The sequence below is a fragment of the Rattus norvegicus genome, chromosome 2, assembly GCF_036323735.1.
Source record: "Rattus norvegicus strain BN/NHsdMcwi chromosome 2, GRCr8, whole genome shotgun sequence".
Lineage (NCBI taxonomy): Eukaryota > Metazoa > Chordata > Mammalia > Rodentia > Muridae > Rattus > Rattus norvegicus.
Genome location: NC_086020.1, coordinates 228605090 through 228620536, shown reverse-complemented (window position 1 = coordinate 228620536; position 15447 = coordinate 228605090). Strand labels below are relative to the sequence as shown.

Here is a 15447-nt window from a genome sequence, read left to right as displayed (position 1 = left end):
AAACCCAAGACTCGGAGAAGCTTCATAGTTGACCAAAGGCCACAGCATAAATAAATGTTCATATTTAATATTTTTATTGGCTAAGCATTTTGAATTATGACTCATTACCCATACCCACTAACCCAATTTGCTCATGCCGTGTTCAGAGACACCACTGTTTGCTTTAAGACAGGTGTGGCACTCTGAAGAAAAGAGACTTGGGTGCAGTCTATTTGCATGGTCAGATAGGAGCACCTCTAAAACGTCTACTCGGTTATTGTGAATCAGCTCTGTTTTGTATAAAAGTAAGCTATACAATAAACCGTAAATAATCAGGTGATAAGGACATTTATTTGGGATTCTATTCATTGAATGTTATCATTAAAAAGTAGATTGCATAATAGTTATAGTATAGATTATTAATGATAACATTTATAAATGATAAATAGATTGCTAAATATATTTCCTATTGTATGTAGTGTATTTGCAATTTACCATCAATCCATAATCTTGCTCCCCATTCTCTTTCCTCAGCTGTGTCAGACTTCATTCTTGAAGAGGGAATAATGAACTCTCTCTCTCTCTCTCTCTCTCTCTCTCTCTCTCTCTCTCTGTCTCTCTCTAATTTCTGGCCACATAGAGACTGTCTCTTTCCAATCTAGTTATAAACACTGAGTTCACTTCTCCTACTACAATATCTGCTGATATTTTTACATGACATCATGATCTACACCTAAGAATCTTTGCCCAATTGAGTTAGAGTTTAAGAAAACGATCTCAGAGATGTCTCATAATGTTTTCAATAATTTATGAATGTGTTCTCAGCTGTGTTCTTGGCGGTACTTGTGGGCCACAAGCCATGCATTGGTCTCTAATACCACTTCCTTCTGTGCTCTGTATGTTCTTCTTGCCTACCTGTGCTCAGACACTAACAAATTGACCACAGTTGTAACTACGTGGGACAAACTCCCTAAGAGAAATCAAGGCAGGCGTATTTTGGCTCATGGTATCTGAGGCATCAGTCCTCAGTTACTTGACTGTGTTGCTTTCAGCTGTGCTGAGGCACCATGTCATGATGGATCATCATGGAGCAAGCTGACAAAGGTCACTTCAGCAAAGCCACCATAAACATAAAACCCCATTGTGAGGCAAGAGCCCTCATGAGCTGGTCACCACCCAAAAGTCCAACCTCTGCTCATTGCTATGTGCGGACCAAGCTTTTAAGATAAGAGTTTGGGGGATATATATGGGACCCAAACCATAATATCACAGGGAGTGAGAAAAGAGAATGTCACATTTTCAACACCTTAGTCCCAAACTAGAGACCTGGGATGAGAAGATTAATGGACTTACATGTAATACCAGTGCATTTCAGGTTTTGGTCTACATAAAAAAACAAACAAAAACCCCTCAGCTATTAGCATGTCTTTTGAACCACGTATCAGTGCCCAGGAAATTATTGCTTTACAGAAATGGCGAATGCTTGACAACAAAGTAGGGAACCCTGAGAGCCAATGCACTGTGATGCCTGTAGATCAGGGAAGGCTTGAGATCTATAGCACGTGTCTTGATGAAAGTACAAGCATAGCCAAGATGGATCAGAAGGAGCAGAAATTGATGCACAGACAGACACACAGGACAAAGGTGTCATAAAGACAAAAGCATATGTGTAGCAATGGGGGATGGGGAATTGGGGGTAGCAACCAAAAAGTCCCAGATGCCAGGAAAGAAAGAGCCTCTCAGGGCCCCCCCCCCCCCGGGGATGACATTAGCTGAAATAACCAACAAAGGAGAGGGAGAACCTGTTGAGACCATAAGCAGAGGTTAGGCATGGCCTCCTGGTTGAGGGATGGGGCCACCCTAAAAATTTTAACCCAGAATTGCTCCTGTCTAAAGGAAATACAGGGATAAAGTGTGGAGCAGAGACTGAAGGAAAGGCCATCCAGAGACTGCCCCACCTGGGGATCCATCCTATATGCAGACACCAAACCCAGACACTATTGCTGATGCCAAGAAGTGCTTGCTGACAGGAGCCTGATATGGATGTCTCCTGAGAGAATCTTCCATATCTTGACAAATACAGATGCGGATGCTCACAACAAGCCATTGGACTGAGCACAGGGACCCCAGTGAAGGAGTTAGAGGAGGGACTGAATGAGCTGAAGGGGCCTTATCTGGCATCCATGGGAGGGGAGGCCCTTGGTCCTGTGAAGGCTTGGTGCCCCAGTGTAGAGGAATGCTAGGACAGTGAGGCAGGAGTGGGTGGGTGGGTGGGGGAGCACCCTCATAGAAACAGGGAAAGGGGTAAGGGATAGGGGGTTTGCAGAGGGGAAACCGAGAAAGGGGATAACATTTGAAATGTAAAGAGATAAAATATCCAATTTAAAAATGAAACAAAACAGAAAAAAAAGTCAAGAGCATATGTAATATACTACAAGCCAAGGTGTGTAAGAGCAGCCAGCCACCAGTAGAAAGGGAGAGAGATCCCATTCTAGGCTGCAACACTGAGCCCTAATGCAAACTTGACTACAGACTTTCTGACACTAGAATTGTGAGGGGATAAATTATTGACTACGGTCTTTTTATACAGCTGCATGTACATACCTCTATGAAATGGATGTGTGCATCAGCATTTAGTGTTAGTAAAGAAGAAAGGAGTTTGAATCATTCCTCTGATATACTATCATTTTACCAGTTATTAAATGTGAAGGCATATTTGTACAATTGAGTTGGGTGTGTCTGTTTATTTTTACATGAGGAGTTGTCTTTAGTACTATAGGACAAAGCGTATCTTCAACATTCTTCAGTTGACTGATGTTTAAGTTTGATAACTATCATGTTATACCTGCCACCATTTATTAAGTACATAGAGCAAAATGGCAGAATTATGCATAAGACAATTTCAGAAATTGCTTAAATTCTGACCTAATCTCAAGCCAAAAATCATTTTTCAAATTTTAAAAGTTAATTCAAGTCAGTAACCCAAAGAGGAACTTAAAAATCAAAGTTCCTAACACAACACAACCTAAAGAGATAGTAATTTGAAATACGTATGTTAAAATAGTGTTGGAAGAAAATGTTGTCCTTTTTCCATAGTTATACTATTATGATTCTATAAAAACTCTATGTACACAATGTACCACATATGTACCACAACAGCTCCCAGCAAGCTAAGTGTGTCTAATGCAGTGGTTCTCAATCTGTGGGTGGCAACGCCTTTGGTGGTTGAACGAACTTTGCAGAGGGGCCACCTAAGATAATTAGAAAACACAGCATTTACAGATGATTAATGGTTACAAAATTACAGTTATAAAGTGGCAACAGAAATAATTTTATGACTGGGAGTTACCACAACATGAAGAATTATATTAAAGAGTCACAGCATTATGAAGGTTTGAGAGTCACTTCCTTCATAGTCAAGGTTACTGTGAAGAATCACAAAGTATTTCCCTGGAACTAAGAACAAAAGCTTTCTTGAATGGGATATGAATACAGTCATGCATCTAAGCCTGGTGATTGGAGGAAACCAGAAATTCCCACCTCCATTCACGTGAACCAAGGACCACAGACACAGTTCATACACAGAAGTGAGCCATGGTGGATGGCTTTATACATTAGAGGGACGGGGTGCTCTTGGCAACCTATGAGAGCACTAGAGTTTATTTAGATTCCTGGAAATTCTTATTCCAGGGTATTCATTGGTTATCCACTAGCTAGTAGAGTAATTTCCTTTGTATAATATATCACATTTAGTGTCATCATGCAACTGTTAAAACTTTCCTGAACATTAATTAACTAATGGTAAGTTTTCAAGGTTAGGATATCCATTCATTCATATTTTCTGGTTTTCATTCCAAGGATTTCTATTTTTTGTAGGTAGTTTTGCAGTTAATTTTGTTTTATTGAAAATGTTTGGCATGCTTCCTCAACTTTCTTCAGGTTTAAGTAGTTTACATTTCAACACTCCAAATAATAAACTCCCTTTCCCCTAACACACACTTTCTGTTTTTAAATAGAATGCCTGAAATTTCAAATGTCAGATTTTATTTCACAACAAAAGAAATTTCTTCTTTAGTTGGGGAATGACCATTTAAACTCTGAACCATTATAAATGAAAGGCGATTCTGTTTTGTGAGCTAGCAAAGGGCACAGCGGGTTAGGTAATCTTTGTTCTAACGAGAGATGTACACACATTATCTAGCTGTTTACTGGAGCCTAGGACTGACATGTATCACGAACGTTCTCGTGTAAGCGGCCTGTCATCAAAAATGTCTCAAAGTCTAGACCTTTTCATAAAGTGCTGGTGAGACGTTTCGTGTGCTGACTTAACTTAAATGACTCTATTTAAGCCTCAAGTTATTTCTTCTAAACTTTTTTTATCTGACGTTAACCCAACTCCTGCAATGTGGGGACATCTCCCATTTTTAAACTCTCTATTTATATTTAAAGTTTATTTTTTTTAAAAAAAATTCTGAATGTAGTTGGGGCATATTTTAGTTCAATATAAGACTTACTTTTTTTTTTTTAATAAGAGAAATGTGTAAGCCACTTCGTGTCATATGGTGTCATTTCTGTCACCACAGTACTTCATTTAAAGCTAAAGAGCCGGACATTTGTATTTAATTTCCTGTGTATTCTTTTTCCTCCTTTTATCAACTCCTTTTGGATTGGCATTTAATGAAAAAATCATTTCAATTATATGTACGTGTATGTCTGTTTAAGGGTATGTGCACATGCGCACATGTGCACATGCGCACGGCGCTTCGAGGAGCCAGAGGAGGGCACTGGAGACCCCTGGAGCCGAGGTCTGAGCTGACTGGTGCGGGTGCCAGGGATGAAAGTTCGTACACAGACAGGCCTGAGCCATCTGTCCAGTGCCCGACTGAGATTTCCTTTAGGATAACAAGTTGTCCGTTACTGAGCTTACAACAGTATAGTCACATCTCTCCACTCAGAACTCATGTTGTTACATTTATAATGTTCCGCACATTATTTACGTGTATGTCTTGCCTCAAACATGTCATTCTCTATGGGAGAATCCGAAGTGAGGTAAACGCCTTTTGTATCCACATTAGTCTGTCACTCCCAGAGCTCTTTCCTGAACTTCTGTCTGGTGCTCTTTCTCTCTTGCCGAATGTTTTTGTTCATAATGAAATGTCTCAGCTCCGCATGTCTGTAAAAGTCTCCACAGAACGCGAGGGTGACAGTTTCCCCTCAGTAGGGAAGAGGTTCTCTGTTGTTTTCTGGCAGGCATTGTTCCCAAAGAAGCCCTGCTGTCATTTCCCATGGTCTTTTACTTAATGCGTCTTTTTTTTTTTTTTTTTCAAGAGCTTATTTCAAGATTTTCCCTTTATCTTTAGTGTGGCTTCGTTCCGTTTTTTGTTTTTTGTTGTTTTTTTGTTTGTTTGTTTTTTTTGTTTTGTTTTGTTTTGTTTCGTTTTCTATTTTGTGTTCATCGTCCTGAATCTGCCTGTCTGTTTCATTGTATTGGGGAAGTATTTTTTGCCCACCTTTATCAGTCTTTCTTCCAGCAGTTCAGTTACACGCATTTGGGTCTTTGGGTCACTGGGGCCCAGAACGTTTCAAATGATTGTTTCTTTCCTAGGTTTTCTTTGTAGTATTTATCTTCTCTGCTGCATTTTAACTGTAGTTTCTCCTACAGGGTCATCCTCCTCCTCAACCTCCTTCAGCCTTTCTCGAACTCAACCACAGGGGTCAGCAGCTTCTGTCCATTGGTTGGGTGCACATTTCTGCATCTGACTCTTTCAGCTGCCTGAAAGGCAGTCATGATAGGTCTCTTTTTGTCAGCACTCCATAGCCTCAATAATGGCGTCAGGCCTTGGGGCCTCCCCTTGAGCTGGATCCCACTTTGGGCCTGTCACTGGACCTTCTTTTCCTCAGGCTCTTCTCTATTTTTGTCCCTGCAGTTCTTTCAGACAGGAACAATTCTGAGTCAGAGTTTTTGACTGAGTGATGGCAACCCCATCCCTCACTTGATGCCCTGTCTTTCTGCTGGAGGTGGGCTCTACAAGTTCCTTCTTTCCATTGTCGGGCATTTCATCTAAGGTCCCTCCCACTGAGGTCTGAAAGTCTCTCACCTCCCAGGTCTCTGGCACATTCTGGGGTGACCTACAACTCCTACCTCCCGAGGTTGCCAGTTTCCATTCTTTCTGCTGGTCCTCAGGGCTTCAGTCTTCTCCCCCACCCCAATACCTGATCGTGTTCTCCTCTTTCTCTTCTTACTCCCTTCCCATCCAGGTCCCCCCTTTCCCCGTAGGTGATTGTTTTCTTCTCCCTCCCAAGTGTAATGAGGCGTCCTCACTTGGACCTTTTGGTTTGTTAACCTTTTTGAATTCTGTGGACTGTATCTTGGGTATTTTGTACATTTTATTTTTGGCTAATATCTACTTACTGTCATATCACCTTCAAAATCATGACTTTATATTTTACTCATCTACCTTATTGTTGTTTGATTTCAATCCATTAGTTTCATATTTCTTTTTATTACTTTTTTACTTTACTTTTTTTTTTAACCTCAGTTTCTTGAGATTGGTTGCTTAGACAATCAAATCTAAACCCCATTTTCTTTTCCATGCATTTTGGAGTTATAGATTTCACTAGAATTTTGTCTTAAATGCAATACTGGATAATCTTTTAACAAATTATGTAAAATGTTGAGCCTTTCTAAAACCAAGTCCATGATACATTATGTAGGCCTTGTCCATATGAAAAGTATTAGCTTTCTATGTGTCCATTAGCTTGTATATCCATTAGGTTAATTTCTTTCAGCAGTCTTTGTGGGCTCGAGTATCAGATTTCAACATTGCTTCCATCAAAACCTTATTCTAAAAAGCTTGCAAATAAAAAAAATTATGCCACGAAATTAAACAGATCTAAAGTCTAAATATCTCGACAAGCAGTCGAGAACAGTTATAATTTTCTTGATTAGGTTTATTCCAATATATTTTGTTATTCTGGACATGTTTAACATTATTTTGTTTTCTTAATTTCCTCCAGAGGTCATTAGTCATCAGTGCAAAACAAAAATCATAATTGATTTTATTTGTTGATGATGTGGCCTCTACATCTGCTAAACTCATCTCTTAACCCTGGCATTCGTTTCAGTCTGTTCTTTTTTGTTTAGGATTATTTAACAGACAGACCCCATCCTCTCAGGTCAGAGCTGGTTTCCCTTTCTCTTCCCTATTTGCATCTCTCTTCTTCCTCTCTTTGTCCAGTTGCTCTGGACTCTGAGCGCTCTGTTTAAGTAGTGGGACTGGCATCCTTGCTTAATTCCTGGGTTTTGACTGAAGGCGGAACCTTTTTCTCCTTAAGTCTGAAGTCAGCCACATGCATCTCTCTTTTCTACATCCATGGTGTTGATGGAATTTCCTTTTACCCACTTCATTGAGAGTTTCTTTCATGAAGTAGTGTTGGATTTTGTGACAGTTCTGTTTGCGTTCATTGAGACGATTACATTTTATGCATATTTTGTCTTGGAGTGCAGTGAGTGTTTTCTGACTTGAAGTACCTTTTGTTCTATGAACAAGGCCACTTAACATCACACATTATAAAAATATGAGACCTAAGACTTCTAGCTCCAAGCTAATGAACAGTTCAGTAAAAGGAACTGATATGTTTTTAGAGCAATGAGTGCTCCCAGTTTTCCCTTCCTGTTGCTACCATAAAACACAGCTAAGGAATAAAGGGCTTATTTTGGCTTTGGAGGGTGTGGTCATCTGACGGAGGCAGTCGCAGAGCCCCAGGCAGGAACCTGGAGAACTGAAGCAGAACTGAGGTGCTAACTGACTTGCTTCCCTCAGCTTGCTCTCCTACCTTCCTGAAACTTCCCAGACTCACCTTTTCAGGGATGGTACTGCCCACAGAGCTCTGGGCCCTCCATAACAATCAGAAAAAAATGCTCATAGAGATGTCCACAGACCGGTTTGATGGAGATAATTCCTCAACTGAAACTCCATTTTCCCAGGCCACTCTAGTTTGTGTCAATTAGCAAAGTATATTGGAGATGGACTTAAGTCATTTTGCCCTTGGGACTCAGGGGCAGAGGGCTATGCTCTGAACATGTATACTCTGAATGTGAACTATTCCTTGCAAGCTTTGACATTAAACACTAGGTGACCATCTGACACTATTTTGGGAAATGATTGGCATCAGAGCCTCACTAAAGTAAGTTGGTACTGAGGTCACGGCAACTCCGATTTCATTCTATCTCTGCTATGGGATGAGGACTCCTTCCCCCACCCATACTTCCAGTGCTATGTTCTGCCCAAGTACACAGAACCAAGTGTCTGTGGATTGGCCCTTGGGACACTGAGCGAAAACACCATCTTCCCTTAAATTGTTTTGGTCACGTACCTGTCATCATAATAAAGAAACCTGGAAAACAAAAAACAAAAACAAAAACAAAAAAAGCAAAAAAAAACCCTAAGTAAAAAGCAAACCAAACCAAACAACAAAATACAGTATCTAAAAAAGCCTAACACCACACACTTGTAAGCAACATGTGCCTTCCAATTCTGTATGTGTGTGTGTGTGTGTGTGTGTGTGTGTGTACAGTATAGAAAGTTTTTATCACACATTTACCAGTTGTTCTGTGATGACAATTCATAATAATAGTCTGTTATCCATTTCCAGTCAGATATTCTATTATTTTTAACAGTGATAAAATGTCGTTGGATTGATCCCTAGAACTGAATCTTGCTATCTAACCAGAACATTGTCATACCTACCCCAAACTGCTCTCCCCTTCAGTTTCCTGTAACTATTCTTCCTTTGCTTCTGCGTGTGCATCTTTAAAAACAAATTGAGACAGAGTCTTGCTAAGTTTCTCAGGCTGACCTTAAATACACTATGCAGCCCTGTGACTTAGAACTGGACTTCCTCTCGCCTCAGCTTCCTATGTTGCTAGGGTTTCAGGCCTGTACTTCCAAGATCAGAGGTGTGAAACCTCATGAGAGTCCACACATAGGCAATGTCATAAAACATTTGTATTTCTCACCTAGGCCTATTTCAGTTAGTTTGATGACCTTCAAGTTCTTCCACACTGTCACATTGGTATGTTTTTTTATCTTCATAAAGTCTTAATACTCTTTAATTTCATATACATTTCAACACATCTTTTTTTAGTATGTCATCTGTTGAAAGGCACTGATAGTTGTTCTCCATCTTGGCTATTGTTAGTGTGGTCGCAATTAACATGGAAATAAGCATATATACCCTACATACAGGTCTCATTTCTTTGGCTATTTCTATCTCTATATCATCTATATTATCTCTCTCTCTATATATATATATGTATATATATATTTCCATATACATTTGTATATATTTCCATATACATATGTATATAGAATTACCAGATCATATGGTAGTTCTATTTTTAATTTTCTGAGAAACCATCCTTATGGTCTTCCACAGTATTTGTACTAATTTATATTTCTACCAACAACCCATCAAGGTTTCTTTTCTTCCGTATCTCACTAACATTTTTCACCATTTTAATAAAAGTCATTCTAAAATATGATGTCATATCTCATTATGATTCAAAATGAGTTTGGATTTTTGGCTCTCTCTATTCTCTTATTGAGGCGTGTCTAAGTACTTTGCTCATTTTCTCAGTATTTTCTTGCAATTGCGTTGTCTGAGTGTCTTATCTATATTTAATATTAACTTATTAAATGCATGACGATTTCAAGTTAGAAGGTTTTCAGCATCTATAAAATATTACCGTTTCGTCTCTTTATTTATTCAGGTGATTTTTGTTATCTGTGATTTTATGGTCACACCCAAGAAATTGCTGCGGATTTTATGAACGTCTGCACCCTCACCTCTTCTAGATTCATAGCTTCATGTCTTTTGAAGTTGTGAGCAAGACCATGCTGATGCTCTGTTCTTTACCCTGTCCTCTTCATTAGAACTCACTGTTGGCCCTGAATAGACAAGAGCTTGATTCCTCCTCTAATGCCTCCCAAGTCTCTTTCATTGCAACCTCCACATCTCCCCTTTGTTAGTCAACCTAAACTCCTCTATGTTTGTTTCTCAGCTTCTCTTCTGCAGACATCATGTGTTTTCCCCCCTCTATTTAGTTCTCCCTGTTAACATCCAAGAGAGTGTCTTGACTCTAGAGAAACTTGCAGAATCACCATTGCTTCCTTTTCCTCCTTCTGTCTCATTATTAAGAACCCATCCATTCGTTATTACCAGGTTAGCATTTACCTCCTGTGCTGTCTTTCTCAACCACCACTAACTCTATGATGTCATCGTCTAGTCTCCAACTGTAACTCACGAATGAGAGTAATGGTGACACACGGGTTTTCTTTCAAAAGAGGGTTCACGAGTAAACCCATTAAACAACCCCACATTTCTTTACAATTTCAGAGGAACGAATCAATGATGATTTCTGTTTTTAAATTCTATAATTTTGGGAGCATGAAAGAGCATGAAAGAAATAAATGCGATTCAAAAGGAATGCTGAAAGTTATAGAGATATCTTACTTAAATTCTGTCTTCTCTAGAGTAGGTAAACAACAAGCCTCATCAGATCTTTCCTTTCTTCTAAAATATGCTGGCCTTTCTTTAGATGTTAGGATTGCGTTAGATGCAAGTCCTTTTATAGCCATGACCTGAAGAATTATTAGCCATAAACTTAAGGTGAGAGGAGAATTACCAGGCTCTGACAGTTAGCAATCTGAGGGACAGGGGTACTTGGAATAATTCTCTGTCATATTTTGTATAGGATTCCTTCATTAAGCAAAATAGCCCCAAGGTTCAAACTTGAATATTACAGCTGTAGAATATATTTAGAAACTTAGCTGTGTAAATCCACGCACTTTGTTTTTTTGTCAAAGCAATTTTGATTAGTCTATATCCTCATTTCCATACTAGTTTTGTATATATATGAATTTCTTAAAAATAATTCTGTCATGCTCTAAAGACTCTTCTGAAATATAAAGGGTTGTTTATCAATTTAGGAAGAACTCTTCAAATACTGTCTTCCAAGCCAAGAATATGTAATATCCAGTTACTTAGATATTGATCTAATAGAGTAGTGGCTGTTTTTAGTGGATAGATACTGCATTTGTCTCATTGAAATTATCCCTAAATGTATTGTACCATTTGATATCATTTTAAATGGAATTTTAAAAAAATTCTTTGTATTGGCATTACTAATATGTAAAGTAAGATTTTTAACATCTTGCATTTTGTGTTAAAATTACCTTATGACCATTATAATTTCATTGTGAGTTTTACTTCCTATACACATGATTGTTCCATATGCCAATAAAAATATTACCTTTTCCTTTACACCTGAATAATGCTCTTTATATATTTATCAATCTTTCATTCATCCACTTATATACTGTTTAGAGACTCTGGTTATAGTGTTTAGCAGAAACTATGTTTTAGATTTTAAAGAGGAAACATTAAATTTTTCAATCTTTCCTGAGCTTGGGAAAACTAATATAATTTATTTTCATAAATTAATGTGGGAGTTGTGAACAGTTCCAGTTTCCTTTTTAAATTCTTTCAACGTTAAATCTTTTCAGGTTATGTCTTTATGAATAATTTCAGTAGGTTGCTCTTTGAAAGAATGTTTTAGTTTTATCAGAGTTGTGAGTTTGGCTGACTGACTGTCTCTTGTAAACAAATGGTTTAGAAAACGACTACTCAACTTTATCTTTATTTGTCTTTGCCTTGTGGTTGTGGATAGACAGCACGTTAAGAATCCAGTCAAGGTTGCCAGATCGTTGCCTTATTTGATGATGAGTAGAAGGATGTGAAGGCAGAGAAGTGATCTTTTGTAACAAGGCTGGAAAACATTCTGCAGCAAGTCCTACCCAACAGATTAGCACAGCAGAGCAACAGCAATCACCCATACTTACTCTTGTTCTGGGGACTTGAGAGTGTTGAAACAGCATTCGAAATGGTAGGATTTGCCACTGTTGTTTTTATAGTGGAAACTTCATTCTTTATGACACCACGAGTTGTTGTTTCTATTATGTGGGGGAAAAAAGCATCTATTAGGGATATATAGATCACTAGCTAGTTACATTAACACTTGTGCCTACATCCATTCACAACTTCAAGATTCATTCCTGAAAATATTTTTGGCCAAGATTCAGAAATCCAGCACTCAAATAGTCACCACTAGAATGATGTGATCACTCAAGAAAGTGGAATGACATTAGAATTCCTTGTGTGTTTGCTATGACTGCTTCCATCTGTAATACTATTAATAACATGATAATCAATGAAAATTGTCGTATTGTGAGACTCAATAATTTGTCTAGCTACATAACTTTCATGTGATGAGAGTCATGTCTGTAATCTACTGATTGAAAAACAAAACAAAACAAAACAGAGAATCACTACTGGGAAGAGGAAGACACAGAAGTGGCAGCAGCTAAAGAAGACACTATAGTCCTCAGGCTTCCTAAGAGTGAATTTCATGCACACAGGCAAACCAGAGAAGGGGGAAGACCAGGAGAACCATAGAATCTATTAAAGCTTATATTTACTCAGGATTTAAAAAAATTAACAGCAAAGGCGAGTCAAGATTTTCACAAAACAATACTGGAATATGTTGATTTGAAACAACATCTATCTATACAATTATTTTAGAAATGACCAGTACTTTTCAGTGTTTTCAAAGTTCAGTATGGGGACATTGGGCTAGTAAAGGAAATTCATAATTGTCAGTGTACAATTTGTGCTACTTAGATATGAAATTAGCTGGAACTAGTCAGGAAAGCAGTTTTGAGAATTCTTATTGCAGAATGGGGTGGAGAAGAGATTTCTGATGCCCTCCAGTACAAAAAGTCTTAAAATTATGACAATAAGGAAGAATCTATAAAGTAAACCACTAGTGGTACTGAGGTATTTGTGTGGGAGAAACAATAGTTTAGAAGGGTTCTCAGTAAATAAATACATCCTCAGGTAGAAACACTTCAGGATTTAATATGCAAACAAAGCTGAAATTCAAATGTAAACATAGTTAATCCCGTATGAGAAAAAAAATATAGAGTTTATACTCAGAGGCATCATAAAGTGTAAATGTGAGGAAAATACTTGAGAAACTAGGGCTGGACCTTTCTGCAGAAGAACACACTGGTGTTTTTGATACCTCAGAAACAGGAAGGATGTCCACCCCCAGCCCCAAGGACAGATGCAGCACATGAGATTGGAAGGTACAAGCGGCTATTTATTACCCACTAACTTCTCAATATGTACTTGGGAAACATCCTAAGAGAAGTTCCTCTTCAAAAACCACTGGGTAAAGAACTCCTCAGATGATCTAAAATGGAACGTTAAAACCTTCCTGCGTGAGGTCTCCCAATAGCGCAAGCGAGGGTGCTGTCTTGCCCCCATGTAACCTCCACTTGTAGCACTGACTGGACAGATGATAATGCTTTGAGATCATTATCACACCTAGACCACCAGTACCAAATATTTAATAAAAAAATCATAGAAAATAATAAAATAAAAGCAACAGACTATCCAAAAATGAAAAAGAAACGTAAATAAAAATATCCAATAAAAAGGAAGCTGATTGACATAGAAAAAGGGAATAATTACTCCAAACAATGAGGTATCTAGGAATATGCCTAACTAATGAATAATAAAAGTTGAAAATACTGCTAAGGTTTAAAAATGCACAACATACATACAAAATGAAAAGTCCTTTGAAGTTCCTGAATTGGGAGACTATCAGCAAACTGTCCATTTTACCTAAAGCAAACTACAGTTAATGACTGCTCATAAAAATACCTGTGACATAATTTTTATAAAGTTACAAAAATTTACTAAAAACTCCTATGGCAGTGAAAGAGACTATGAAGAGCAAAAGTAAATTATAGCAGAAGAAATAATCTGAGACATCTGACTTCAAAATACACTATAAAGCTAGGGTAGTCACACTACAGGGTATTGGCATAAAAACAAACACATAGACCAGATAGGAACAGAACAGAGATCAAGACGATTTGCCACATCTACAACCAAATGATTCTCAACAAAGCAACCGAAAAGTACTCATTGAATAAAGAACAATAAAAGATTCTGGGAAACCAGATATATTTAAATGGGAGACTGAAACGAACTTTACCTTACACTCTGTTCAAAAGGGAACTTTAAACCAAACGATTTAATGGAGGACTTGAAATTCTTAAACTTATTGCAAGAAAACTGTGAGTGAATCACTTCAAAACAGTGTTCCAGGTAATGATCTTCTGGTTTGGACCCAAAGCACAGGAAGAGAAGCAGAAGTTGACAAGTAAGATTATGTCTTATCAGTTATTTGTGTTCAAGGACATGATGCACAGCCAAGAGGTATCTGGGTTTCTAGGTCAGAAGCTAAAGGCAAGAGTGAAATGATAGAAGACCCAGGGCTGCGGCACTCAAGATGTGACTTTGAGAATTGCCTGTTTAATATGGGATGTATGGAGGAAAGCAGACCAAAACCCCACACTTAGTCCAGGGCTGGTGTGCAGAGACGGGGACTAGAGGGAGACTTGGATGCTGTGAAGATGATGTAATTTAAAATGTATGTAGTAGATCGGGAGGGAACAGAATGAGGGTGTGGAGTGGAAGACAAGCACAGATGTAAAGGTTTGGCATTTATGGTGCTACATGCATATATGCTCTGAATTCTGACCTGAGGAAAGAAAGATCTACACATGCATGGTGGATGATTATTAACACACAATCATTGTCACACAAATACCCTGATGGGATCTTTTGGTTCACAGAGAGTATGTTCAAGGCTCCAGCTAGTGAGTACTGGATACTCCAGAGGGAAAGGAAGTCTGTCACAAAGGAGGCCTTTAGACTTACATATTGCATTCATTCAATTTTTCTGCTTTCTTCAGATTACGGTGTGTGACCCCTTGGACTGAACGTAACTTGTGTTGCCGCTTCAGAGCATGCTCTATACATTAAGTTTAATAAACAAGATTTAATATTTTAATTAAGTTCAGAGGATGCTATATGGATTAAATTCAATAAGCACAATTTAATGTTTTAATTAAATTTCTGTACAATCTAAATCATAAAGATTGTACATTTTAGAGGGATCATGTGCTTTTTTGATATATATCTTTATTGTGTAATGTTGAGATCAAAGTAAACATATTCCTCAAATACTGTCATTTCTTTATGATTAGAAGCTTTTAAAATCTTTCTTGTTTTTTTTAAATGACAATCTATTTTTATTTCTGGTACTCCATATGGTACACCTGAATAGCAGATCTGTAATTTTTATTCTTACCTCAAAAAACTTTTGTCTAATTCTCCCCCAGTCCTATTCTTTTTAGTCCTTGGTACTCATCTTGTAATCTTAGCGTCTATGATAATTATTGTAGAGTCATATACTTCCCCTGGATATCTATCTAGCGATGAGTTTGCTAGACCTTATCATTGTTTAAGGGTTAATTATTTTAAGAACTGTTT

At 38.0% G+C, this 15447-nt stretch overlaps 1 protein-coding gene across 3 annotated transcripts in view; it reads right to left on the bottom strand.

Annotated features, from left to right (window-relative positions):
• The window catches only part of Emcn (endomucin), a 79926-nt gene that overhangs the window by 23834 nt on the left and 40645 nt on the right, over positions 1 to 15447 (bottom strand). For 2 of the 3 annotated variants that reach the window (XM_063281669.1, NM_001004228.1), the window contains exon 4: positions 11883 to 11993. In XM_063281669.1, the coding sequence (XP_063137739.1) occupies positions 11883 to 11993 (111 nt within the window). Of the gene's footprint in view, positions 1 to 8355; positions 8377 to 11882; positions 11994 to 15447 lie in introns of all 3 variants that reach the window. The other variant, XM_063281668.1, reaches the window with a different exon arrangement.